General features: G+C 45.0%; 1 protein-coding gene across 1 annotated transcript; it reads right to left on the bottom strand.

Annotated features, from left to right (window-relative positions):
* Positions 1–12,806: 12,806 nt before the first annotated feature.
* Positions 12,807–26,793, bottom strand: Rsl1d1 (ribosomal L1 domain containing 1). The gene is made up of 9 exons (XM_059269980.1): positions 26,635–26,793; positions 25,879–26,018; positions 23,788–23,923; positions 21,397–21,545; positions 21,220–21,321; positions 18,948–19,041; positions 18,744–18,866; positions 14,399–14,662; positions 12,807–13,674 (listed from the first exon to the last, which is right to left on the bottom strand). Exons 1-9 carry the CDS (start codon positions 26,731–26,733, stop codon positions 13,429–13,431), a joined length of 1,353 nt encoding a protein of 450 aa, XP_059125963.1. The 5' UTR covers positions 26,734–26,793; the 3' UTR covers positions 12,807–13,428.
* Positions 26,794–26,839: the final 46 nt, after the last annotated feature.

Raw genomic sequence — 26,839 nt, 5'->3', positions numbered from 1 at the left:
TACCTGTTCTGCCCGTGGTCCTCGCATCCCACGCTCTGCTAAACGCAGCTTCAGGCTCCCCGATGTTCCCGGAAGGCACTCAGACTCAGCACTTGTTCTCTGACTCTCCTGGCGTGTGCCCCAAGGACATCTTTCTATGGAGGCTTTGTCTCTGGCACAGCTGCCATGGCACTCGGTGCTCTCTCTCCAGCTTGGTGCTCCTGCCTCTCCCGAGGCGTCTCCGCCGGGCTCCAGCCGCCAGGGACTGCCGCTCTGAGAGATAGACCTGCTCCAGCTGGGGTCCGGAGTCTTTGGCCGCTGCCTGCTGTTTGCCTCTCTCAGGGCACGGCATCTCCACTCCTCACCGCAGCTTTTTCACGGCAGAAAGCTTGCAGACCCTCGCTACTCACACTGTCTCTAAGGTGTCTGCCACCTGCGCTGCACTGGGGCTCCTCGGGTCTCAGCCGCCAATACCTGGCCACTGCTGCTTGAGCTGGCCCTGGCGTCCGCTGTTGTTGGCGGCTTCTGGAGCTTCTGAAGCTGCTCAGACTGCCAAGCTCAGTCTGCCATGGATGCCACTTTCTCTGTCCCAGGTCTGGCACTAGGGAATTTCTAAGCCTACACTAAGTTCCTTCCTACTAAGCCTATACAGTATCTGTATACCTAAAACCTATTCTACCCTAATATACCTAAGCCTACATTTCTATGACTTACTTAAACTACCATTTTTAAACCTAATTTTAGTAGATAGATAGAGATTAAGGGAGAGAGAAAAAGAAAGAAATCTAGATAGAAAGAGATATATGCTGCAATCTCACTTGGGCATCTTTCAGCCACTTTACTTTCACTCCCAAGAATAAAATACCGTCGCCTTCATTTTCCAATTCCTTCTTGTCAACACGCCTCCTTATACCCAAGACACTCCCTCTCTCCTTTTGCCAGGTCCCTGGTTCCTGTTCATGGTGCCATTTGTGGGGTACCAGCCTCCACTTTTTCCCCCCAGGGTACTCTTGAGGAGTGAGGGATAAGCGACTTAGATAAAAATATAGAGGGGAGAGAAACAGATAGAAACACAGGAGAGCCTCGGGTGGGCCCAGAACTTTATTCAAAAGGCTTTCTATAACAATGCCTAGGGGTGAGGCAAAAGACCTCCCCCTGCTAGATAAACCAAACACCTGTACCCAGGCCCGTGGTCCAATCATCCTCTTCTGCAGCCCTGCTGGTAAAGCAAGCTCAGATCTCACTAGGAACTCTGTGGGTTCCCACAGAACCCCTTCTAAATATGTTTTATTTTTCTGAGACAGGGTCTCTCTCTGTTGCTTTGACCAGTCTGGAACTCAATCTGTAGACCAGGCTGGCCTCAAACTCACAGAGATCCCCAGCCTCTGCCTCCGAGTGCTGGGACTACAGGTGCACTACACCACACCCAGTTAAAAAAAAAATCAAGATTTGTTTATATTTATATAATTTTTAGAATTTAATAAAAATATATTTCATTTTTTTCATAAAAGTTCTAACAGAAATAGATTTTTTTTTTTAATGCCAAATGCCGTTTATTGAAGGAGGGAGGAGGTATTAAATACAGGCTTACAGCACAATGGGAGAACCCCGGAGGGCAGAAGTTCACTACCGATGTTTTACAATCTTGCATCTAAGATGTTAATGGCCACAGAAATAGATTTTTCTTAAAAACACAATTTCAGAAAGCAAAATCTGGGTTGTTATAATTCATCACACAATTTTTTTTTTTAAAGATTTATTTATTATGTATACAGTGTTCTGCCTGCATGCCAGAAGAGGGTGCCAGATCTCATTACAGATGGTTGTGAGCCACCATGTGGTTGCTGGGAATTGAACTCATGACCTCTGGAAGAACAGCCAGTGTTCTTAACTGCTGAGCCATCTCCTCAGCCCTCATCACACAATTTACAAAGAATAGTGAAGGAATAAATCTTTTTAATTGTTGGGAGGGGCAGATTATGTGCATGTGAACACAAGTGTCACTGGAAGTCACAAGTGTCAGGTCCCCAAGGGTGGTTGTGAGGCATCCTAATGGGTGCTGGGACCTGAACTTGAGCACTATGCACTTTTTTTTTCATTTTTATTTATTTATTTTTCTATTATCAGCTTGATACAGTATAATTTTTTTTTTACAAAGAAAGGAACAATCACTTTATTATTTATCTTTTTTTTTAAATGTTGAATGCTTTTTATTGAAGGAGGGAAGAGGTCTTGAATACAGGTTTACAGCACAATGGGAGAACCCCAGAGAGCAGAAGTTCACTACCGATGTTTTACAATCTTGCATCTAAGCTGTTAACGCCCATTATGCAGGATACACAGACAAGGAACTTCCCTTAAGCATTCAGGAGTGTGGAACCTGGCAGGGAATTAGCATAGGGAGGATATCAAGGTCAAGGTCAGTAAGCAAGGCAACAGTTACCCAAAATGGGGTCCGGGCACCTACAGGTCCCCCTTTTACTAAAAAATGAGCTTCTGACTTAGGTTGCATGGGACGTCAGCAGGTCACTTTACCAGTCATGGAGAAGCCTGCCCAGGCCACACAGGCACTCTGTCTTAGGTTGGTGAGCGCCCCCCAGGCATTACCCATCTCTGAATACTTATTATCATACAGGATCAACCGTGTGTGAGTTGCAGAGTTAACTGCTGCCAAAGATCTCAAAGTGGCGCTGGGCTTGGAATCTGTGTGTTTGACACAGAAAAGACCAACAGAAGTCCTAACCCACCCATAACCAGTAGGTTAAAGGCAACTGAGCCATTCCATTCCTTAACAAGCCTTACTGCAAATTGGAGTCCTTGTAAGATGGTATCCCAAAAGCAAATGGAACTTGAGTTTATAAATTTATAATTTTCAAAGCCAATCAAATGTATATAACTATTGAATTAAATTTATCATCACTATGCACTTTTTTTTTTTTTTTTTTTTTTTTTTTTGGTTTTTCAAGACAGGGTTTCTCTGTGTAGTTTTTCGCCTTTCCTGGAACTCGCTTTGGAGACCAGGCTGGCCTCTAACTCACAGAGATCCGCCTGGCTCTGCCTCCCGAGTGCTGGGACTAAAGGCATGCACCACCAACGCCCGGCTCACTATGCACTTTTTTGTGTGACAGATTTCTCTGTGTAGTCCTAACTGTCCTGTTACTCACTTTGTAGACTAGGCTGGCCTCAAACTCACATAGATCTGCCTTCCTCTGCCTCCTGAGTGCTGGGATCACTTACAGGCCTGCCTGGCTGCTTGGCTGCTTTTTTTCCCTAATGGAGCTCACTAAGTTACCCAGAATGGCTTTAAACTCAGTCTGTAGCATAAGACCTCCTGACTCAGACCTCCTGAGTAGGTGGGATCATAGACCTGTATGACCAGTCCCAGAACAAGAATTTATTCTTGCTAATGTTTGTGACTTGGGCCTATAATCCCAGCACTCTGGAGGCCAAGGCAGGAGGATAATAAATGCTACACCATCCTAAGAAACATATGGATGCACTGTCTCAAAAAACAGAAAAAAAGTGCCTGAAAATATGTCTCCATGGAGAGCTTGCTTAGTATACAGGAAGCACTGGGTTCAATTCCCAGAACCACAGAAAAACAGACATGGTGGTACACACCTGTAATGCTAGCATTTGAGGGGTAGAGGCTTAAGGATCAGGAATTCAAGATAATCCTTAGCTGCATAAAATCTGAGACCCTCAAGGAAGAGAAGTGGGGTAGCTCTTGAAGGCAGAAGACCTAAGTAGAATATTACAGGTCAAATGTAAAGTTCAGGACATAGGAAAGGAGAATTTCAAGAAAAGAAGTGAACTAAACAAGTTCATCAAAATGTTAAAAACTGTTTCCCCATTAAACTCTGAAAGCTTTCTTACAGAGTTTTCCAGGAGCACGCTGGTAGCTTCTGATATATTGTTTATTTACAGACCGTCCTGCTATGTACCTCAGTTTGCCTTCAAACTCACAATCCTTCTGCCTCAGCTTCCCAAATGCAGATAATGCTAGCCCATAAGACTATTTCCCCCCATCACTTGTTCTGGGAATTGAACTTAGGGTCCACATACTAGACAAGTGCCCTGCCACTGAGCCACATCCTCAGCCAGCTTTTTTGGTTGTTTCTGGGTAACAAACTCAGGTCATCAGGCTTATGAGACAATGACTTTCACTTTTACCCACTGAGCCAACTGGCTAGCGCATAGTGATGTTTTAGAAGATTTTATAAGTGTTTTACCTGCATATATGTAAGTGTGCCATGTGCCCAAGGAGGTCAGAAGTGGGTGTGGGATCATCTGGAACTGAGTTACAGTTATGAGCTACCACATGGGTGCTGGGAATTGAGCATGGGTCCTTTGCAAGATCAGCAAATGTTTTTAGCCACTAAGTCATCTCTATCTCTGTATTGATTTTTTTCCATAGGTATGTGTCTGTATGTGTAAGTGTGGCTCCCCACAGGAGCCAGAAGAGAGCATTGGATCCCCTGAAGCTGAGGTAACAAGTGATTGTGAACTCCCACCACATGGTTGCTGGGGACAGATGATCCTCTGGAGGAGCAATAATCACTCTTAGCTGCTGCGCCATCTCTCTGGCCCTAAACTATTTTTATTTATGTGTATGTGTGTGCATATATGTGTGTATGCACATGTGTGGGTTTATCAGTGGAGGCCAGAAGAGGTCATCAGAGCCCCTGCAGCCAGAACTACATGTAATTGTTATGGGAAATGGAGGAGTTCTGAGTGAGTGAAGTCCAGAGTTAAAGTATCAGTTGAGATGAGCCAGCCATGTCAAGGACCCTCCATCTCATGGGAAAATGACAAAAAGCCCCTCCCCTGCGGCTGTGAGGCTCAGAGAGACGAAAAAGCCTTCCTCTGCTCCATGTGCTGATGTTGATAGTTGTGTGTAGATAGTGTTTACCAGAGTTTAACCCCTGGATATTTAGAGCCTGAAGAATGCTCCCCTACAGAGTGCAATCCTACCAAGATTGACTAAACCTGCCTTCTTGTTCATCTGTATGCAATCAACATGCTGAGTTTCTGGGGCACTGAGGCTTTTCCATCTGAGAGTCCAGACTACCTGAACCTACCTTTCCCATGTGTCTAGGTGTTTGTTCTGCATTCCCTCCACAACCCATGAAGGCCCATCTCTGGACCCATGCTGGATGGAGTAGGTTCTGGTTCACCTGGCATGGGTGGTGAAGACTGAACTCAGGTCTGGAAGAGCAGTAAGAGCTCCTGACAGCTGAGCCATTTCTCCAGTTCCCCATTGTTGAGACAGGGCCTTATGCATCCCAAGTTTGTCTCAAATTTGCTACAAACCCAAGAATAACCTGGATTTCTCAGCCTACTGCTTCATTTTCCCAAGTGCTGGGATTGCTGGAGTGTACCACCATGTCAAGGTCTTATGCAGTGCCATTCCAATTTTATATTCTTCAGTCATCAAGATAGTCATTTTCGGCCGTGCGGTGGTGGTGCATGCCTTTACTCCCAGCACTTGGGAGGCAGAGGCAGGCGGATCTCTGTGAGTTCGAGGCCAGCCTGGTCTCCAAAGCGAGTTCCAGGAAAGGCGCAAAGCTACACAGAGAAACTCTGTCTCAAAAAAAAAAAAAAAAAAAAAAAAAAAAAAAAAAAAAAAAAAAAAAAAAAAAGAAGATAGTCATTTTCTCAAAAATGATATCTTGATGCCCTCAGAGCTCTCAAGAGTGTGAGACTCTGCACGGGGTTGTTCCTGTGAGCACATTGAAACTCTTCCCTAAATGTACGTACTGCATTTTCACATGAATGGAGTGGTGGAGGTGAGGCCGGGTCCAACATGCACTACCAGCTTGAGTTTGTAACATCTTATAGACTTGCTATCCCATCCAATGAGCGCACCTGCACACTGCAGCAGTGGGAAATCTGCACTTTGGGAAAACACTGATAGGTGGGAAATCATGCTTTGTAGTGAGTGGGAAAATGGATTTGGATTGCTGAGCTGTGATGCCTTCTGTATAAAAATCTATTTAGAGCAGGGAAGTGGTAGTGCACGCCTTTGAACCCAGCACTCCAGAGGCAGAGGCAGGTGGATCATTGGGTTCAGGGCCAACCTAGTCTACATAATGAGTTCCAGGACAACCAGGGCTACATAGAGAAACCCTGTCTTGAACCCTGCTCCCCCACAAAAAAACCCACAAAATACCAAAAACAAAACAAAACAAAACTCCTGTCTCAAAAAAAAAAAAAAACCCAAAAAATATATTCAGAATCTTTTAAATTGGTCCATTAACAAACCATTAAAGAGCTGGACAGTGAGGGATTGGAGAGATGGTTAAGAGCATTGACTGCTCTTCCAGAGGACCCAGGTTCAATTCCCAGCACCCACATGGTAGTGAAAGGACCAAGCAGATGCCATAACAGGCTGTCAGTCTTCTCTCAGAGATCAGGCCTCAATTTCAGTTTCCTGAGACTTAAGCAAACAGTTTCTGGGAGGGCCGTGAGCAAAAAGTAGCTCCCTTTCTGCACATACTCTGACTGCTCAAGGTTCAGCCAATTGTTTATTGTCTGGGACCCCTCATCAACTTAGAGCTACGTGCATGGGTCAATGTGAATGTGCAAGGCCAGCCAGCCTCTATGGCAGCTCAAGGACAGAGCCTGGGACTTGTTCAGGCCTGCCCCAAAATGATAACTGTAACCCCCAACCAGTAAATTCAAAGGTTACACACCCTCATCCAATCATATGATGCCAAGGCTTGCACCACCCTGTTTGCAGTTTTTCCCTTTAAAAACTCCTCACCCTGAGAGCTCAGGGCCGTCCTCCTTCACCTGGCTAGCCAGTGTGTTGGACACGGACCAAGCCCAGGCTTGCTTGTTATCGATAAACCCCTGTGTGTTTTGCATCGGATATCAGCTCTGTGGTGGTCTTGCTCGGGGGTCTCGCATCTTGGCCACAACAGTAACTCACAATGTCTGTAAGTCCAGTGCCAGGGGACCCTCACACAGACATACACTCAGGCAAAACACTAGTGCACATAAAAATAAAAATAAAAATAAAAAAGCTGGACAGGGGCTGGAGAGATGGCTCAGAGGTTAAGAGCACTGGCTGCTCCTCCAGAGGTCCTGAGTTCAATTCCCAGCAACCACATGGTGGCTCACAACCATCTGTAAAGAGATCTGGTGTCCTCTTCTGGCCTGCAGGTAGAACACTGTATACGTAATAAATAAATAAATCTTTAAAAAAAAAAAAAAAAAAGCTGGACAGTGGCAGCATATGCCTTTAATTCCAACACTCAGGAGACAGAGGTAAGTGGATCTCTGAATTCAAGACCAGCCTGGTCTACAGAGTGATTTCCAGGACAGCCAGTGCTGTTATACAGAGAAACCTTGTCTTGAAAAACTAAAACAAACAAATCATTATGAGTGTGGAAAGGCCCTATGAAGAACTAGGGTTGCAGGGGCAGTGTGTGTGTGCAGTATTGTGGCCACTGGTAAATCACTGTGCTCACGCAAGTAGCCATAATGAAACTCTGCATCACATAGCACACAAAGACATGATGTGGAAGCAGGGCTTAGGAAACTTTCAGTGGGACAGAGAAGGGGACGAGGAACTAGCAAGTGTGGAAGGGGTGGTGCTGTGCTGGTTCTAAAGGGGAATCCCCGTGGAACCAGACAAAAGTGAAGTTGGGGAACAGCAGGGACTGGATAACCCCATCCCAGCAGAAACAGATTCGGTGAGCGTATGGACAAAGACGAGGGCAACAGAGTCCGGATCCTCAGAGTATGGGGTGTGGAATGTTCTTGAGTCCTATAGATATGTCTCAGGATACTTAACACTATGGAAGTGGGTCCCAATGGGAAGAAATAGTACAGGTAAGAGGGCATGAGAGATTTGGATAGGATTGAAAGACCCGTTATTTCTATGTGTGCGTGGACACAGCCTTGGCACGGGTGTGGGGGTCAGACAACAGGGTTAGTTCTCTCCTTCTACCGTGTGGTTCCTGGGGGTGTCAACCTCAGGGGGAGCCATCTTGTCAGTCCAGGGTTGTATTTAGATGTAGAAGGTACCGATCTTGAGTAAGTCTGGGTCTCCTTTGCATATGCTTAAAGTTGCAGGAGTCAATGTTAAGAGCCAGGAAGAGTAGCTAGGCCTTCAGTGATGGCAGGGAGAGAATAAAAGAGTGGGAGGTCAGCTGCTGACAGTTTCTCAGAGGGAATCTATTGTGCCACAGAGAACAGGAACCAAATCAGACAAAGGCTCTAACCTCTGGGTATTTTTGCTTACGTGCTTTATTAGAAAACCACCTATTAAAAGGCGATTTTTATTCCTATCTAGTGTTCAGATTTAAAAGTTGAAGGGACTTAGGATATCCAGTTCAGTTAGTTACAGTCTGGTGGTGGCCAATACCAAAGTCTGGGAGGAGTACAAGTGACTCTCTGCCCTCCTTTCTGCTGGTCCTTCTGTCAAGTTCTCAGTGTTGTTGGACGCGACTGACACACGGCTGAAGACAACAACAGCAAGGCTTGCAATTATCATGCATATTCCAATAGAGAAAGCCACTAGGTGGGAGGACCTGTAGATAATGAGAATGAATCCCAGAATCATAGTCAGCACTCCCATGATGAGGACTATTGTGTGCCACCAGGAACATTCATAGAGGGACAGACGGCAAACAGGCTCCTCCTCCCTACTTGGGATGCTGCTAGTATCCATTTGAAGAGGTTGGTGCATTGTGGTTATTTTCCTGCAGTGATTGAAGGGGAAAAGATTACAGGTCAGAAACAGCTCACGTTTATTTAGAGCTGTGTGGTTGGGGTATGCTTGTAACCCAGCACTTGGGAGGCTGAGGCAGTAAGATTCAGAATTCCCAACAAGTTCAAGCTTCTAGTGAGCTCAGGGCCAAGGCTTATTCAGTGAGAATGTGCTCCTAAGGGGTGATCTACACAAGGCACCAAGAGTGTCTTTCAAGGGCTGGAGATTTCAGCAGTTAAAAGCACTTGTTGCTCACACTGGGGATCCAGGTTCAATTCTCAGCATCCACATTGTGGCTCATAGCCCTCTGTAACTCCAGTCTCAGTGGATTTAATTCCCTCTATCCAAGGGCACCAGGCATGCATATGATTCCCATGCATACAGGCAAAAACACTTATACACATAAAATAGTAAGTAAATCTTTAAAAAACAGTATTTTAGGCTGGGCATAGTGGACCACACCTTTAATCCCAGAGCTCGGGAGGCAGAGGCAGGTAGGTCTCTGTGAGTTCAATGATGGCCTAGTCTACATAGTGAGTACCAGGATAGCCAAGGCTAATGTAGAGAGACCCTGTCTCAAAGAAGAGTTCCTTTCAAGAAGGCCAGACTTAGCCAGGCCATGGTAGTGCACGCCTTTGATCCTAGTGCTTGGGAGGTGGATCTCTGTGACTTCGAGGCCAGCCTGAGCTACACAGTGAAACCCTGTCTCAAATCTTACAGTGAGAAGAGTGGGTGGTGGGGCTTCATACATGGTAGGGAAGCCCTCTATTCCTGAGCTACACCCACAGCTCCACTGTGGTTCTCAGTGGTAAAAAAAGGTATCATGTAGTCAGGTGTGTTGGCACATGCCTTTCATTCCTGTACTCCTGAGGCAAAGACAGAAATTTCTGTGAGGCAGCCTGAACTACATATAGAGTTCTAGGACAGCCAGAGTTACATGGTGAGATCTTGTCTCATGAAAAAAAAAAAAAAAAAAAAAGAGAGAGAGATTGTTTCTAGGTGTTAGCAGGTCATTTCGAGACACCTGGAAAGGCTCCGAAGAACAGAGCACTAGACTCAGGGCACTGAAATAAGTAGGAACTGCTTCTCCCTGAAGTGTTTTTATTGTTAGACTTCATCCAAGAAGTGAACTTCAAATATTCATGTGAACTAGGCTGAAGTGACAGTATGTGCCTGTAAACCCAGAACTCAGAAACTGAGGTAGGAGGCGTTTGAATTCCAGGACAGACTTGGTACACAGTGAAACACCTTCTCAAAGCAAACAAATAAAACCAACAAAAAACAGAAACAAAACCCTCTAAACACTACCAATAAAGAGGAGGAGGGGCCGGGCGGTGGTGGTGCACGCCTTTAATCCCAGCACTCGGGAGGCAGAGCCAGGCGGATCTCTGTAAGTTCAAGGCCAGCCTGGGCTACCAAGTGAGTTCCAGGAAAGGCGCAAAGCTACACAGAGAAACCCTGTCTCGAAAAACCAAAAAAAAAAAAAAAAAAAAAAAAAAAAAAGAGGAGGAGGAGGGGAAGGTAGAGGGAGAGAGGGAGAGTGAGAGTGAGGAGGGGGAGAGAGGGAGTGGGGAGGGAGAGAGAGAGAGAGGAGAAAGGGGAGGAGGCAGCAGCGGAGGAGTTATGAAAGGTTGTGTTGTGAGCAGCCATGTGGGGGTTGGGAACAGAACCTGAGTCCTCTACAAGAACAAGTGTTCTTGACCGCAGAGCGACCTCTCAGTCCCCAGAAATCCAGAATCTTCAGAAAAATAGCCCAGGAATATGGGTAAGAAGCCTCTCCCCATGCAGAAGTGCCAATCGTAACTTAATATGCATAGATGCATAAAGCTGTGAAGTTCAGCAGGTATCTTAAGGCACCTTCAGGTAACCCTAGCAGAGTGCAGATAGTGTAATGAAAGAAATGACTTTTCTCACCTGGCACAAAGGTAGCTCTTAAATAAGCCAGCAAATGCCAGAGATTGTTTCTTCCAAAGCAGCGAGGATTTTCAAGAGGAAGTGACCTTCAGTGGAGAGTCAGCGTGGCTGTGCCTCATTTTTATGCATTAGGCCCTTGATTGAAGAATTGAAGCAACATGGACTCTCATGGTAGGGGGAGGGGGGCTCATGCAACACAGTATTTTCTTAATTCATCCACTAATGTGAATGCCTCAGTTGTTTGGAAGGAAGTCCTGACAAGGAGTGCACACATAGAGCCCTCGCTGGACTGTCCTGTGTAAAAGGTAAGGCTAAAATTGCAAGGGTTTACAACGATGGCTTTTACGCTTGTCTTCACCTGCTGAGGATTTGGTAAAGATGTTACAATTGTAATTTTTGTTTTGTTTTGTTTTGTTTTGTTTGTCGAGACAGGGTTTCACTGTGTAGCCCGGCTGGCTGTCCTGGAACTCACTCTGTAGACCAGGCTGCAGGCTGGCTTCAAACTCACAAAGATCCACCTGTCTGTCTCTGGGCTGGGACTAAGGGCTAAAGGTACCACCACACCTAGAATTTTTTTTTTGTTTTTTTTTTTGTTTTTTGTTTTTTTCGAGACAGGGTTTCTATGTGTAGCTTTGCGCCTTTCCTGGATCCCGCTCTGTAGACCAGGCTCGCCTCGAACTCACAGAGATCCACCTGCCTCTGCCTCCCGAAGTGCTGGGATTAAAGGCGTGCACCACCACCGCCCGGCCGAATTTTTTTTTTAAGACAGGGTCTCTGTAGCCCTGGATGTCCTAGAACTTGCTTTGTGGACCAGGCTGTGCTGGAACTCACAGAGATCCTCCTTCCTCCACATCTTGAGTGTTGGAATCAAATGCTGGCATCAGGATCCCCAGCCCAGGATGTTATTACTAAGCATAGGCGACTTGCAGCTCACACACACCCTAGCCCAGCATTTCCCAGGCCTATCTGAGCACAGCAATCATCCGGCAGCTCCCAACTCTGCCAGACCATGCTGGGTGCTGGGTTTCCAGGTTTGTGTCATCACAGAAGGCTGTGTTTAACTAGGACCATTTCAAAACAAGGGGTTGTGGATGCTAACCATTCTACCACTGAGCTCCCTTCTGTCGCTCCTTCTCCAGCCCTTTTGTTACTATTAACTAGAAATTTTATCAAATAGTAAATATTTAAATGGAGTTTTAACTCTTTTAATATACCCCTCACACACACACAAAATTACATGCTTGAAGGGCTTTTTTTTTCCCTTTCTGTGTAGCCCTGCCTGTCCCGGAACTTGCTCTATAGACCACATTGGCCTTGAACTCAGAGATCTGTCTGCTTCTGGCATTAAAGGTGTGTGTTACCATGCCTGGCTCAACAGAACTTTTCTTTTAATTAAAAATATTTCATTCTGCCGGGCGGTGGTGGCGAATGCCTTTAATCCCAGAGCCAGGAGGATCTCTGTGAGTTCGAGGCCAGCCTGGGTTACCAAGTGAGTTCCAGGAAAGGCGCAAAGCTACACAGAGAAACCCTGTCTCGAAACCCACCCACCACCACCCCCCCCAAAAAAAAAATTCATTCTGCCAGGTGGTGGCAGCACATGCCTTAAATGGGTGAAAACAGGAAGGCTTAAGATATATAATCCAATCACAGAATTCATTTAGTGCCCTTGCAAGTGCATCTATATTCTTTTGACAGCCTCTCCTGGGAAGTAAGGCTGGTTACCTGCCTTGGACTCCCAAGATTGAACCATGCAATACTACACAGAGGTAGTCTATATAACCCTTTAATGCATGTGCTAGCTCATTACTAAAACTAACCAGACAACCATCTAGGACATACAAGAAACCTCTCAGCTCCAATTTGTAGTTGACTTCTCAAAAATTTTTTTCTTCACGTTTGGGTGTTTTGCCTGCATATATATACATCTGTGCACCATGTCTGTGCTGGTACCTGGGGCCGGAAGGCCTCAGATCCCTGGAACTGGAGTTACAATTGTGAGCCGTCACCTCTCCAGCCCTGTTGTAGTTGATTCTTATTTATCAATCCCCTTATTGGCTACTTAGAACGTTTGCATAAGCTAGTTTAACAGTCTAAGTGACTAAATTCTCCCATGCAGATGGAAAGATGCTGCTATATAATGCTAAATGTCTTCAAGTTAGTCAGGTGAAATGTGAAACACCACAGTACAATGCCATTTACCCACAAGCAGATATTATATTTTAATTAAAAAACCACAAACATACAGAAGCACTCTTATCAGCAAATACACTGAACAATAAAAAATAGATTTTTTCTTCTTTGCCTCAAACTCCTAGTTTTTACAAATAGAAACATTAATTCAGAATCATCTCTGGAAACTTTACAAAAATATTAAGTCTAGGACTCATTGAAAAAAAAAGGCTGCAGTGGGGTCGGGACCAGAGGACCTTTTGTTATGTGAAGGTGTATGGTAATTTTTGACAGTTCTGGGTACTGAAGACAGGACCGCGCATGTGTTAGCAGAGTGTTATACCACCAAGCCCAGGACTGAAGTTTGGCTTTTCAAGACAGATTCTTACTGAACTCCAGGCTTCCTTCAAGCTCATGCCTCTCTGGCCTTGGCTTGAGTATTAGGGATGTAGCTGTGCATACCCAATCTTGGCCAACTTTGTTTGTCTGTTGAGACAAGGTCTCACTACGTAGTTCTGGCTGGCCTCAACCCACACAGATCTGCCTATCTCTACGTCCCACAGTGAGTGCCACCATACCTTGTCTAAGTATTCTTGAAAAGCTCTTAGGGTAACCCTGATGGTTCCTTCAGGCCAAGGAACCTGATTTTAGTTTGAGTGGGCCACTTGGGGTTTTTTGTCTTTGGGTGGGTTGGAAGATTTCCTGGGAGTAAAGAACTTGGCCTCTGGCTTTCTGATTTCCCGCACATCTCTTTTTGTCTTCTTCCCAGAGGCCCCAGGCCCTAAAGCTTCTGGGGTCTCCGTAGATGGTAGGGCCTTCCTTTTCTTGCCCTGAAGTATATTTGGATCAGGTCTCTTTTTTGGAGCTTTTTTCCCTGTGACATTTTCTTGCATCTAGAACAACAAAGAACAAGATTTCACAATCGAACTTAAGGAGCCACAATTCTGACTGTAACCCTGTAAGTGTAACCTCGGAATGGTGAAATGAGGAATGGCTTTCTATTGTCAGACATTTGTTTTCTGTCTTTTTTTTTTTGAGACAGGGTCTCCCCTGGCTGGAACTCATTATGCAATCCAGGCTGGGGTCAGCTCCTGCTTCAGCCTGAATTACAGGCACATACAGGTTACTGTTTGTTTCTGAGATAAAATTTCTCTGTGCAGTTCTAGCTGGTCTTGAACCTGCCTCCTGAGTGCTGGGAGCAAAGGCGTGCCCCACCACCTCCTGGCTGTTTTTTTTTAAGTTGCCTGGTATGGTGACACAAATTTGTAATCCTAATACTTTGGAGGTAAGCCTGGGCTAACATAGCAAGACTCTGTCTCAAAAACAAAAACCTTAAACCAGTATGCTGTACTGTGCCAGCAGCAGACACACCCTGTACTTATGTGTTCAGAGTGCACTGAGGGGCCACATGGATTGACCACTTTATGTACCTGGTACAGTGAATACCCACATATGTGAGATATACTTCTAGAAGGTACCCTGTCATAAAGTAACACAGGCCTTTTACTCAAGATACTCCAGGATAAAGTAAATCAGTATCTGCCTTTCTGATGAAAACTTCCATCACTTAGCACTTTTTGCCTGATGCATACTAGCTACTAATACCCACAAAAATACCTTCACATTGTCTTTGTCTGGCGTTTCTCCTATTGGTACCAGCTGTGGGATTGTTTCGTCACACTCGTCTGTCCCTTCGGGTTGTGCTTTTCCTTTGCTGGTCTTTTTCTTCTGGGATCTTGGGGCCTTCACGGGAGCATTGCTGGTTTCACGTGCTAAGTCATCTTGAGTTAGAAGAGATGCAGCCTCCTTGGATTTTTTCTTTGACATTTTGTTTTTCTTCTTCAGCTTTTCTTTTTCATGCTTCATTTTTTTCTTTAGTTCCTACCAATACCAGGTAACAGTTGAGCAGGAAAAACATACACAGAAAACAGATGACAGACGAAGAAGCTGCATCCTTTTCCCATGCAAACAGAATGCCCCATTTCCAAGCACTTAAACCCTCGTTCTACTTGTTTGGGGGGTAACAGGTGTTTCAATGTGGAGCCCAAGCTGGTTGGTCTTTAACTTAAACCTCTCCTACATACCTGGACATAACAAAACTGACATGCTCTACCACAACTGGCTGTCTACCTCGACTTTCAGCTGTACATGCACATACACATGGCAGTTGAAACCTGAGACAGTAACATCAGAATGTTAGTACATGCTTGTAATCCTAGCTACCTGGGAGGCTGAGGCAGGATGACAGCAAATTCAAAGGCCAATTTGGTCTACCTACATACTAAAGTTAAGACTTAGACTCTATCTCCAACAAAAACAAAGAATTGGGGACAGTTCAATACCCATCATCAAAATGCATGCATGCCACTGAGGGGTGAAGGGTAAAGGAGAAAAATCAAACCCTAGTCCTTACACTAAGGAAGCAGAACCCATGCCCACTAGCCCTGGCTTGGTCCGAATTACTATTGATCCACCTATCTTTTAAGTAAGTGTGTATGTGCACACCACAGTCAACTGAGGCTCTTCAGGAGCCAAGCCACTTTCTTCTTTTTTTGGTTTTTGATACAGGGTTTCTGTGTAGCCCTGGCTGTACTTGAACTCAGAGCATGTGCCACCACCACCACCACCACCCAGCTTGCCACCCACTTTCTTGTTGGGATCTGGGACTTGACGATCTGGCTACACTAGGCTGACTGGCCAGAGCCCCACTGGATCCATCTTTCCGTACTTTCAAGGCTTCTGCCACACAGGTAAAATGCCAATTACTCTTGTACCTTTAACTGTACCTTTTTACTTTTTTTTTTTTTTTTTTTCTTCCAGACAGGGTTTCTGTGTACCCCTGGCTGTCCTGGAACTCACTATATAGATCAGGCTGGCCTCGAACTCAGAGATCCACCTGGCTCTACCTCGTAAATGCTGGGATTAAAGGCCCAGCCTGTTTCTTTATAGACTGTCAACTGCAGTGATAAAGAACTGGAATGTTCTAATTGCCAGTTGGAATCATCCTTCAATGGCTATGGGAAGCCCCACCCTAAATTTAGGTAGTAGGTTCTAAGAGCAACCAAGATAACAAAGAGCATGTAGGAAGGAGGAAGCACGCTATCTGTAGAGCTGATTCCCCCAGCTGCTGCTATCAAAGCCCCCACAGCTGTCACCAGGTTGGGAGGAGTGCTAGAGCACTTAGCAGATGCCCAAGCATCTCACTGCCAGCCAACTACGGAGACAACCAGCTGTAGTATCAAAAGGCTTGCTCTTTATATTGTTAGACTGCGCTTTCAAGTTTTAAAAAAGTTAGAAAGCTAGATGAGGACCCAGGCATGGTGGTCACACCTTTAATCCCAGCACCACCAGAGGCAGATGGATCTCTGTGAGTTCTGGTCTACATAGTGAGACCCTGTATAAAAAAAGCAATAAACAGACAAACAAAGAGCCAATAGAAATTTTAGCTGGGTGGTAGAAACACAAACCTTTAATCCCAGCACTCAGGAGGCAGAGGCAGGTGGATCTCTGTGAGTTTGAGGCCAGCCTGGTCTACAGAGTGAGTTCCAGGAAAGGCGCAAAGCTACACAGAGAAACCCTGTCTCAAAAAACTAAAAAACAAACAACCAACCAACCAAAACAAAAAACACAAACCTCTGTTTTACCCAGCAAATGCAGCTCTAAAGTTACCAGCCTGCTTCTCTGGCAGCTGCCCAGCTGTTTAGCCCTCAGTCTGGCAAGAATTCTTTAGGCTATGTCGCTGCCGCCAAATACAGCTTTTAATTAAACCTCTATTGTTCTATTTACCAGTAAGAGAGTTAAAGACTGAGGTGAACTCTGGGGTTGAATAGCAACTAGCTGACCTCCCTTTGCAGGAGGCATCTCGGAAAGAGCTCTGTGTCCTTCCGCTCTACCAGAGGAACTCACACTCCACCAAGTCCCTCGCTACTACTTCCGTGTCTCTACCGTCTTACAGACACCCTCGGATTCTCTATGATTACTTTCATCAACTAGTTGCTAACTTGGCCTCTTGACCCAAGGTTGATTTTAATTAACACAAATGCAAATTCGGGGTTCACAGTGTGATCAAATGTCCCACAACAGACAACTCAGAAAAGAATGAAGTACGTATGGTGGTTTGAAATAAGAGGCTCTTCTAGTTTAAATACTTAGTCCTTAGGGCATGGCCCTATTCAAAAAGTTTAGAACATAGGGCCTTTCTGGAGGAAGTGTATCACTGGGAGTGGGCAGCGGTGGTGCACGCCTTTAATCCCAGCACTTGTTAGGTAGAATGTTAGGCGGATGTCTGTGAGTTTGAGGCCAGCCTGGTCTATAGAGGGAATTCAGGGCAGGCTCCAAAGCTACACAGAAAAACTGTCTTAAAAAACAAAACAAACAAACAACCACCCAAACAACAACAAAAAAAGAAAACAAAAGCCTACACCAAGCCCAGTGTCTTTCTTCCTGCTGCAGGTGGATCTGGATGCAGACCTCTCAACCCCTCTAGCACCATATTTGCCTGCATGCTGCCATGCTCCCCGCCATGCAGATAATAGACATTTAAACCTCTGAACTGTAAAGCCAGCCCAATTAAATGCTTTCAGAGTTGCCATGGGGGGCGGGGGCTGGGGAGATGGCTCAGTGGTTATGAGCACCCACATGCCATCTCACAAATGCCTGATGTCCTCTTCTGGTGTGCAGATGTACATGCTGACAAAGTACCCATATGAATGAATGAATGAATGAATAAATCAATCTTAAAAAAAAAGTTGCCATGGTTGTGGTGTGTCTTCACAGCAGCAGAACACTAAGACAACATGTAACTTCTATAAACAAAGACATGAAACAACACCAAAATTAAAGACTCAGTAGAAGCAATTAACAGTGAAAAGAATTCACAAATTATACTATTCTAAAACAATATTAATCTCCACGTCAACTTTCTGTCATTCTGTTTTGGAAACAGCATCTGCAGTACTAAACCCATAAATCAAAACTAAGTTGGGGGCTGGGGAGATGGCTGAGTTGGCAAAGGGTTTCATGCAAGCACAAGGATCCAAACTCAATCCCTGCCACCCATATAGAAAGATGGGTGCTATGATTGGTACCTGTAATCTTAATTGTGGGTGGGTGAATGAATAGACAGGAAGATACTTAGAGCTCTTGGCCAGCTCGTCTCGCCAATCAGTGACCTTCACCGTAAGATCTTGTCTCAAAAATTTAGGTAGGAAAGCAATGAGGGAAGACACTCAAAACACATTCACAATGTGTTGTCAGCTGGGTGGTGGTGGCACAAGCCTTTAATCCCAACACTCGGGCAGGGGCAGAGGCAGAGGCATAAGCAAGTGGATCTCTTTGAGTTCAAGGACAGCCTGGTCTAGAGAGCAAGTTCCAGGATAGCTACACAGAGAAACCCTGTCTCCAAAAACCAAACCAAACTAACAAAAAAGAGATGGCTTAGTGCTCTTCCAGAGGACCTAGGTTCAATTCCTAGCACCTACAGGGCAGCTCTTAATTAACTGTAACTCTAATTCCAGGTGATCTGACACTCTCAAAGATGTACACGCAGGCAAAAGATCAATGCACATAAATAAACCTGAACTTTCCCCCAGAGAACCCACCTGCCAAGCACATGCCTTACCATGTCTTACCACTGAGCTATGGTCTTAAATTGATTTAAAACTGAGTCTTAAAATAAAACTGAGTCTTGTAACATAGCACAACTGAACTTACTATGGCAGAACAAGACTCTGAACTTGCTATGTGCTCCCTTGGCTACATTTCATTGTTATTACTATTGTTGTTATGTTTTTTGAGACAGGGTTTCTCTGTGCAGCCCTGGCTGTCCTGGAACTAACTCTGCAGACCAGGCTAGCCTCAAACTTATAGACTTGCCTCCCTTTCCTCCCAAAGGCATGCCCCACCACCACCTGGTTTATATTATACTTTGTTATGTCCACCCAATATTTTAACTTATACTAACCTTTCTCCTCACGCTACGGAAGGATAGGATCTTCTCTCCCTGGCATGTGACAAACGAGGAAAAGATAGGAAGGGAAACTGACTTCTCAGTTTTCAGGAACAAGAGTTTCACACTCTGCCATTTCTGAAACAAAGAAATAATGTCATCTACACATACACTGCTGTTTCTTTTAAATGTTAAAGACTTATGCTTGCCATACTGTACCTCTGGTAATTTTTCTGAAAGCATTTCTGAGACAGCCAGGATGTTTTCAATGACATGCTGAGTCTCCATTCCAGTGTGACCAACACGTACAGTACTAGAAGTTAATGAATAACAATTGTTAACTTTTTGATTTTAAAACTCCATTCCGTGAAGTAAAACTCCACCGTGCTGAAAAAATCACACAGGTGAACAATGAGGTGACTTGGGACGTAAAGGAACTTGCCACACAAGCCTGACAACCTGAGCTCCAGCCATGGAAGCCGAGGGTGGGAGTTCTAGCTCAGTGGACTCACTCAGTGCATTAAGAGAAATGACCCCAGAAACTGCCCTGACACCCACAATGCTGGTCATCAAAGCTGTTCTGAGCAGAATCATCCAAAAGGGTCACTGCTACTTCATAGTGCTCATGCCAATCTACACGGGTCCTTCTCCAGTAAAGAGTTCCCGCCTCTCACGAATAACATACTTTATCAAGACCAAGCCCATCCCCACAGCTAAGGGACAGGAACAGACAATGACTGGGAAGCTCAGGAGGCTCCTGTAGCACTGGGCCTGCCTGCCTGCCAGCCCACTCCCTCCCCAGAGGTTCACTGTGGTGGCATTTTGTGGAATGTCAGCAGCAGCTCTTTCTAGCTCCTTTTTCTCTAGTCACAGAGTTGTTGGTGCAGGGGAAGAAAGAAGACAGGAAGCCACTGTGCCAAGCAGAGAGAACATAAATAATTCAAGAAACTCAAACTCACTATGCAACACAGGCTACCCTCAAACCAGAGGCCCCCTTGGCTCAGCATCTGTGGTAGGAGCATGTGAGCCATTATATTTGCTATCTCCAACCTTCTCTGTGACTGTGACATCAGCCTATAACCAAGGAAGGAGTAGGAGGCCAGACCCAATGAGAACTCTTCTTAGTTACTTTACTGAACCAATCAAGGGGCTTCCCTCTTGTAGGCAGGAGGCACACACCAACTGTCATTGATGAAGATGTAAGGCTGGAAAGCAATCACTATCCTTACTTTAAATTAAAAAAAAAAAAAAATCTGGGCATAGTAGCACAAATACCTTTTTTTTGGGGGGGGGGGAAGAGGGGGAGGCTGGCTTTTAATCCCAACGTTCAGTGTAGAGGCCAGAGGATCTCTATGAGTTCCAGGCTAGAAAAATTATATACTGAGACCCTATGACAAGAGAATTTTATTACATTTTATTGAGACAGGGTTTAAGTATATAACCTTAGCTGACCTGGAATTCTCATGTAGACCAAGTTTGCCTTTGACTCAGAGATATAACCACCTCTGCCTTCTCAGTGCTAGGATTAAAGGAATGTGCCACTATGCCTGGCTTATTTTAAATTACGTGTGTACGTGTGTACGTGTGTGTGTGTGTGTGTAAAATTACAGGTGGTTGTAAGCCACATCTAACATGGGTGCTGGGAACTGTATTTGAGTTTGTATTTATCTTATGTGTGTGTGTTGTTGGAATGTCACAGTGTGTGGATGTCAGAAGACAACATGCAGGTCTTAGTTCTCTCCTACCATGTGAGTCCTGGGGGTCAAAAACAAGTTCCCATGCTTAGTGGCCGGTGCCTTAAACATGAACTGTCATGTTGACTCCAAAGGTCTTTTCCTTAGCCTAGATGTAAGGCTGTACCTAGTTCAGGACCCTGGGTGAGAATGAAACAAAGGGATGTAGCTACTTCCTCCTAGCTGAAACATGCCTCCAACAAGTCTGCATAGGTATGTGACAGAAGAGGCTCTTCCCTAAGGCTGTGTAAGCAGCAGACACCTTCTATGGAGTTGCCTAGAGCTGGACCCCAGTGGTACAGAGCCTTCAGTGACACAGCCACTTCTGCCAGACAAGTTTTGGCACGTGATGTCACCAGCGCAGCTCTAAGCTGCTTATCAAGACAGACTCGTAGAATCATTTCTTCGTTCTATGGTTGGTGTCCCACCTGGGGTGAATACACATTTGTTCACATCTATCTACCCAGGAAAATCAGACAATGATGACAACGAACTTACTAAAGTTACTTCTGAAAGAATTTTTCTTAGGAGCCGTGTGTGTGTGTGTGTGTGTGTGTGTGTGTGTGTGTGTGTGTGTGTGTGTCTGTCCTGGAACTCAGAGATCCACCCAAAGCTACGCACCATCACCACCTGGCATTTCTTAAGGTTTTAATAGAAGGACCTGGTTTCATTAACACCACCCTTTAAAGAAATAAATGGATTCAGTTACCATGACATGTAAAGTTTCAAAAGGTACACACAGATGTTCTTCTTGTTACCTGCAAGAACCATGTCTGGAGATGTTTAAGACGGTCCCTGTGATACAGCGGTCAATCTCTTTGGACAGATTCTTGGCCAGAAGGTTTACAGGTACTGGAACTCTATAAAACACAGATATCAGAACACACACAAAAAACCCCATACCACTCAAGTCCAGTCACTACAAATAAACTTACTTCTTCCTCTGATAGAAATGCCTTCCTATGTGTGTGGGCAAATGACGTCTAATTCTTTCATCAGTAATGAAGACGTCAAAGCTACCTAGGAGGCGGAGCTTGGCTTCATAGGCTTTATATTCTGTTTTTAAAGTTTTAAAAGGGATAATCTAGAAAAGAGAAACGAGCAAAATCATAAAACATTAAGAACTTGAAACAAGAGAAGAAATATTTAACACTTCCCATTCAGGTCGGTTCTAGAGCCACACCCCTCTCAGTTTAGTGAATCCCTGAGCACCTCAAATGTGCCAGACACTGCCAAATGCTGGGGACCGGGACTGGAGTACAGTATTTTAAGGTGTGCTACCTTTTTTTTTGTTGTTGTTTTTGTTTTTTTGAGACAGGAGCTGTCCTGGAACTTGCTTTGTACACCAGGCTGGCTTTGAACTCACAGAGATCCGCCTGCCTCTGCCTTCTAAGTGGTGGGATCAAAGGCATATGCCACCACTGCCCGACATGGTGTGTTACTTTTGTTTATGTTGCATTTGTTTAACTCTGTGAAGCTGTGTTACTGTGCCTGTGTAAAACACCTGTTGGTCTAAGAACTGGCCAATAGCAAGACAGGAGAAAAGACAGGTGGGGCTGGCAGGGAGAGAGTATATATAGATATATATATATAGAAGAGCATATATAGAAAACTGGGAGAAGATCTAAGATGGAGGAACCAGACACCCAGCTACATAGCAAGCCACACAGTATGAGTAACATTACAGAAGTTAGAGAATGGGAAAAGCCCAGAGGAAAAGGGTAGACGGGATAATTTAAGACAAGGAACGCTGACTAGAAACTAGGCCAAGCTAAGGCCAGGTATTCGTAATTAAGCTTCTGTGTGATTTATTTAGGAGCTGGATGGTGGGCCCCCCAAAATGAGCAAAGATCTCCAACAATACAGAACAAAACCGCAGTATGTAGGCCAGATCGAGAAAGAGATGACATAACCTGTTTCTTAGGAGTCTCAGGTTGGAGAATGCTAACTTTGAGGCTGACTTGGCAATTGAGCAAGATGCTATCTCAAAACAAAGTGAAACAGGGGCTGGAGAGATGGCTTATTGGTCAAAGAGCATTGGCTGCTCTGACAACGACCTCAGTTTGATTCTCAGTACCCACACAGTGGCTGACAGCCATGTGGACCTCCCTCCAATTCCAGGGAATCCAAAACTCTGCCCTGCCCCTCGTGGGTATATGCACTTACCAGGTGCACAGACACATGCAGACAAAACAACCAGACACATTTTTAAAAAGCAAATGTATTTGGGATGGGGGTGGGGAGGCAGCACCTGGTGCATACCTTTAATACTATCCTGGAATTATTTAATCCCTCTAATGAACGAGGATTTTTGAGTTGGAGGCCAGTTTGATCTACACTGCAAGTTTGGGATAAAGCATTAGCCTAGCATATGTAAGAATCTGGATTCAATTCCTATTACCAGGAGAAATAAAAGAGAATCAGAGAGTAATAAAACACATAATCACAAAACAGAGCCAGAGGCAGACACACGGCGTCTACAAGTATGGAGGGATTGACACAAAAAACTATCTTTCTAAGTAATGTGCAATGGGACTACAGACGGCCCAGCAGTTCAGAGCTCCGACTGCTCTTACAGAGGACACAAATCCAATGCCCAGCACCTATGGAAGTAACCTTCTGCAACTTTAGTTGCAGGAATTGCATGCCCCCCCCCCCCCACCGCCTGCCCCTGCCCTCCTTAGCTACTGCACTCAAGACAATTAAAATTAAGAAATAAAATCTGGCCGGCGGCGGTGGTACACGCCTTTAATCCCAGCACTTGGGAAGCAAAGCCAGGCGGATCTCTGTGAGTTCAAAGCCAGCCTGGTCTACAGAACAAGATCCAGGACAGGCACCAAAACTACACAGAGAAACCCTGTCTTGAAAAACCAAAAAGATATAAAATCTGACATGCATTTAGCTTTTCAGCCACAAATCAGAATAGCCCCTTCATCATAAGCAAAATGTAATACAGCCAACCAAAAACCATGACAATTAGATTAAAAAGAGAAAAACAGGAGCTGGAGAGATGGCTCAGCAGTTTAGAGCACTTGCTGCTTTTTGAAGGACCTGGGTTTTATTTCCCAGCATCCATCAGGCAGCTCACAACGACTTGTAACTCTAGCTCCAGGGGATTTGACACCCTCTTCTGGCCTCCAAGTATACCTGCATCCACATAGTACATATATGTAAGCTTACAAACACACACATACCCATAAAGAAATAAACTAAAATCAAAAACAGACCTAAAAAAAAAAAAAAAAACCCATAAAATATAGCAGTGTATCATATTTCATTTCAATTAGATCTCTGGAAGGACTTCAAAGTAGTAACAAGATTCCTACCTGAGAGATGCTATTAACTCCATGCTTTTTCAAAAGCTTTTTATAGAAACACTCTGTCTGTTCAGGTGATTCACAGTCATCTTTGGTAAACAAACAGACTTCTGACGAATCTGATAGAATACTATGAGGCAAAGCCCTGTAAAACATGACAAAAGACAAGGAACAAAGCATTATTCCAGAGAATGTGTATTATCCAAAACATACACATTTTCATTTAAAATGTTTTGGGGGGGTGTGGGTTCAGAGGACAACTTTCTGGAACTGGTTCTCTCCTTCTACCATGTGCACCAAGAGATTTGAACTCCAGTCACTAAGCCTGGTGTCATGCATCTTTACCTGAACCACTCTGTCAGCCCCAATTAGCCACACTTTGATTTTTTTCCTACTTAGCAAATATTGCTCTGAATAAAAGCAAGTTAAGTGTGGTGATGGTATGCCCATAATTCAAGCTTTAAGAGACAAAGGAAGGAATGCCAAAAGTACCAGGCTAGCCCCCCCCCCAAATCAATTTAAGACAGGTAGGGGATGAACAGAGAAAAAAGGACCTCCAGTAAGTGACAGAAATCGCCAATGTGAAAAATGGAACAAAGATATGGGAATAAAAGATGCAAAGAGAGGGCCGGGAATGTAGCCCACTGGAAGAGCAGTTACCTAGCACAGGAAAGACCTTGGTTCCACCCCCCAGGGAGATAGCTTAAAGTATTTACTGTACAAACAAGGATCCATGTTCATCCCCTGAACCACATCAAGGAGAAGTCTGGTGATAAGCACTAGTTATCTCAGGGAAGGTGAATGATTACAGGAGGATCCACGGGGCTCAGTGGTCAACTAGTCCACCTAGTTGGTGAGCTCCAAGCAAATGAGACCTGCCTAAAAAGGGGGCGGATGATGCTCCCAAGGATGTCCTCTCGCCTCCATGCTCATGTGCTCATATACCTGAAAACATGTTTACGGACATATATGTTAAAACAATGTGGGGGCTGGAGGAATGGCCCAGGGGACCCAAGTTCGGTTCCCAGCACCCACACAGCCGTTCACAACCATCTGTAACCTCAGTTCTAGGGGATCTGATCCTCTTCTGATTCCCACAGGCTCCTGTACACACATAAATATTTGGGAATCAGAAATGTCTTTCCTTTCTAAGCCTCAGTGAGAAAAACAAACTATACTCCTACATACTACTTTGATAAGCACAGCAAGCAGGTTATCACACAATCTACATTGACATTTCGTCCAGTAACAAGTTTCAGAGTGGCCACAAATTATTTTTTCTCAGTAAAAGGCTCTCAAATCTTGCTCAGGACCAACTTACATTAACATGTTTATTTGTATTCTTTTTCCTTCTAAATCTGCCAACTCTACATCAGAGAAATCTGACCCAACATAGCTAAGAAGAATATAAATACTTATGGGCAGGCCGGATGAATCAGTGGGTAAAGACACATGCTTGATGCCAAGCCTGACAACCAGAGCTCAATTCCAGGACCAACATGGTAGGAGAGAAATTATATTTATTCTCTGACTTCCACATGTGTGCACCTAACTAAGCCAACCCCCCCACAATTAAATGCAACTTAAAAAAATATTTTTATTTATTTAATTTCAAGACACGGTTTCTGTGTAGCCCTGGCTGTCTTGGAACTGAACTGCTCTGTAGACCAGATTGTCTTTGAACTCAGAGATCTGCCTGCCTCTGCCACATCTGGTTCTAAAAATATCTTATAAAAGAATAGAGGGATGTAAAGGAGACAGGGCTCCCAAGCAGGTTCAAGGGCACTCAGCAGTTAAATGCATTTGCTGCTTTCCCAGATGATCTGATTTCAGTTTCCTGTACTCACACTGGGCTGCTCAAAACTTGTGTCTCCAGTTCCAGGTGATCTGACACGTTCTTTTGGCCTCTGCAAGCACTGGACATATGTGGTACACATTCACATACAAGGCTGGCCTGGTGGTGGACACCTTTAACCCCAGCATTCAAGAGGCAGAGGCAAATCTATTCCTTTGAGGGCCAGGCAAGCCTTTGTAATGGGACCCCCACCCTCCCAAAAGGAAGAAAAGCCAAAAAATCTAAACAGATAAATTAGAACTTACACTCGGACCCGCAGTTCTTTCTCTGGAATTTTCCATAATATCACCATTAGAAACAAATTCTCATTCTCATTCAAAAGTAACTCATTATTCTTTTTTCTTGACTTGGAGTGTGCAAACAGAACTTCCACTGCTTTTCTAATCTGCAGACAGAAATAAGTCAATTTTCTCAATTTAGGCCAACCGTTGCTCCCATGTGTATACACACACGCACACACAAACAAACATATTTGTTTCCTTTGCTCCTCTTTTTACTGGGCAAATATCCATCAGCATATTGGGCTCTTTGAATTTGTACTCAGCGCAATTTAAGAATCCATCAAAAACACCCAAGTCCCTGCTTCTGGGATCTGTTCATAAGGTGTCCTTTCTACTTAAAGAGAACAGGCTATAACCGATGCTTCCTTCTGCCCTCCACGAGAGAAGGAACAGTCAGGAAAAGTGCACAGTGCTCGGAGGAGTTATTGAGCATCATGTGCCCGGCCCTGAGCACGCTACTTTTCACACGTGCACGTACAAATGTCCTGTAATCCTGCAGAACTGAGCGCAGAGGAGCCCCCTTTCAACAGGGAGCAAACAGGCCATAGGCCTGAGGAAGCAAGCCCGCCGCGGTGCGTTTTCAGAGACCTTCCTCGGCCTCCGGGGCGCCCACCCAGTCTCGGGCCCGCTCTGGATTTCCAGGCCTCTCGCTCCGCACCCTGTGCCTCACGCGGGCCCTAACTACTCTGCTTCCGGATCGCTGACCCCCAAATCACTCGCCTGCTCTTTGTCCAGATGTTCCAGATCGGCCGGGGTCGCTCGCACGGCGGTCGCCGTGTCGGCCAAGTCCGGGGAAGAGGAGAACGCTGAGGCCTCCATGACTCTGCCTCGTGCAGACCCCAGGAGCTAGGAATAGCTGCGCACGCGCAGGCCAGAGGCCCGGAACCGGAAACCAAAGGGTAGGGCCAACAAGGGGAGGAGTCTC

Source organism: Peromyscus eremicus, chromosome 8a (genome assembly GCF_949786415.1).
Source record: "Peromyscus eremicus chromosome 8a, PerEre_H2_v1, whole genome shotgun sequence".
Lineage (NCBI taxonomy): Eukaryota > Metazoa > Chordata > Mammalia > Rodentia > Cricetidae > Peromyscus > Peromyscus eremicus.
The sequence above is the reverse complement of the archived record's forward strand: the minus strand, read 5'-3'. Positions and strand labels throughout refer to the sequence as shown.

Bases quoted from the DNA above. Each gene is read 5' to 3' on its own strand.
- Rsl1d1 (XM_059269980.1), bottom strand. From the start codon at position 26,733: ATGGAGGCCTCAGCGTTCTCCTCTTCCCCGGACTTGGCCGACACGGCG. The intron at 18,867-18,947 runs GTACAGTATGGC...TCTTTGTTTCAG, and splicing joins TTTCAGAAAAATTACCAGAG to AAATGGCAGAGTGTGAAACT. The intron at 14,663-18,743 runs GTTAGTATAAGT...TGGTATTGGTAG, and splicing joins TCCGTAGCGTGAGGAGAAAG to GAACTAAAGAAAAAAATGAA.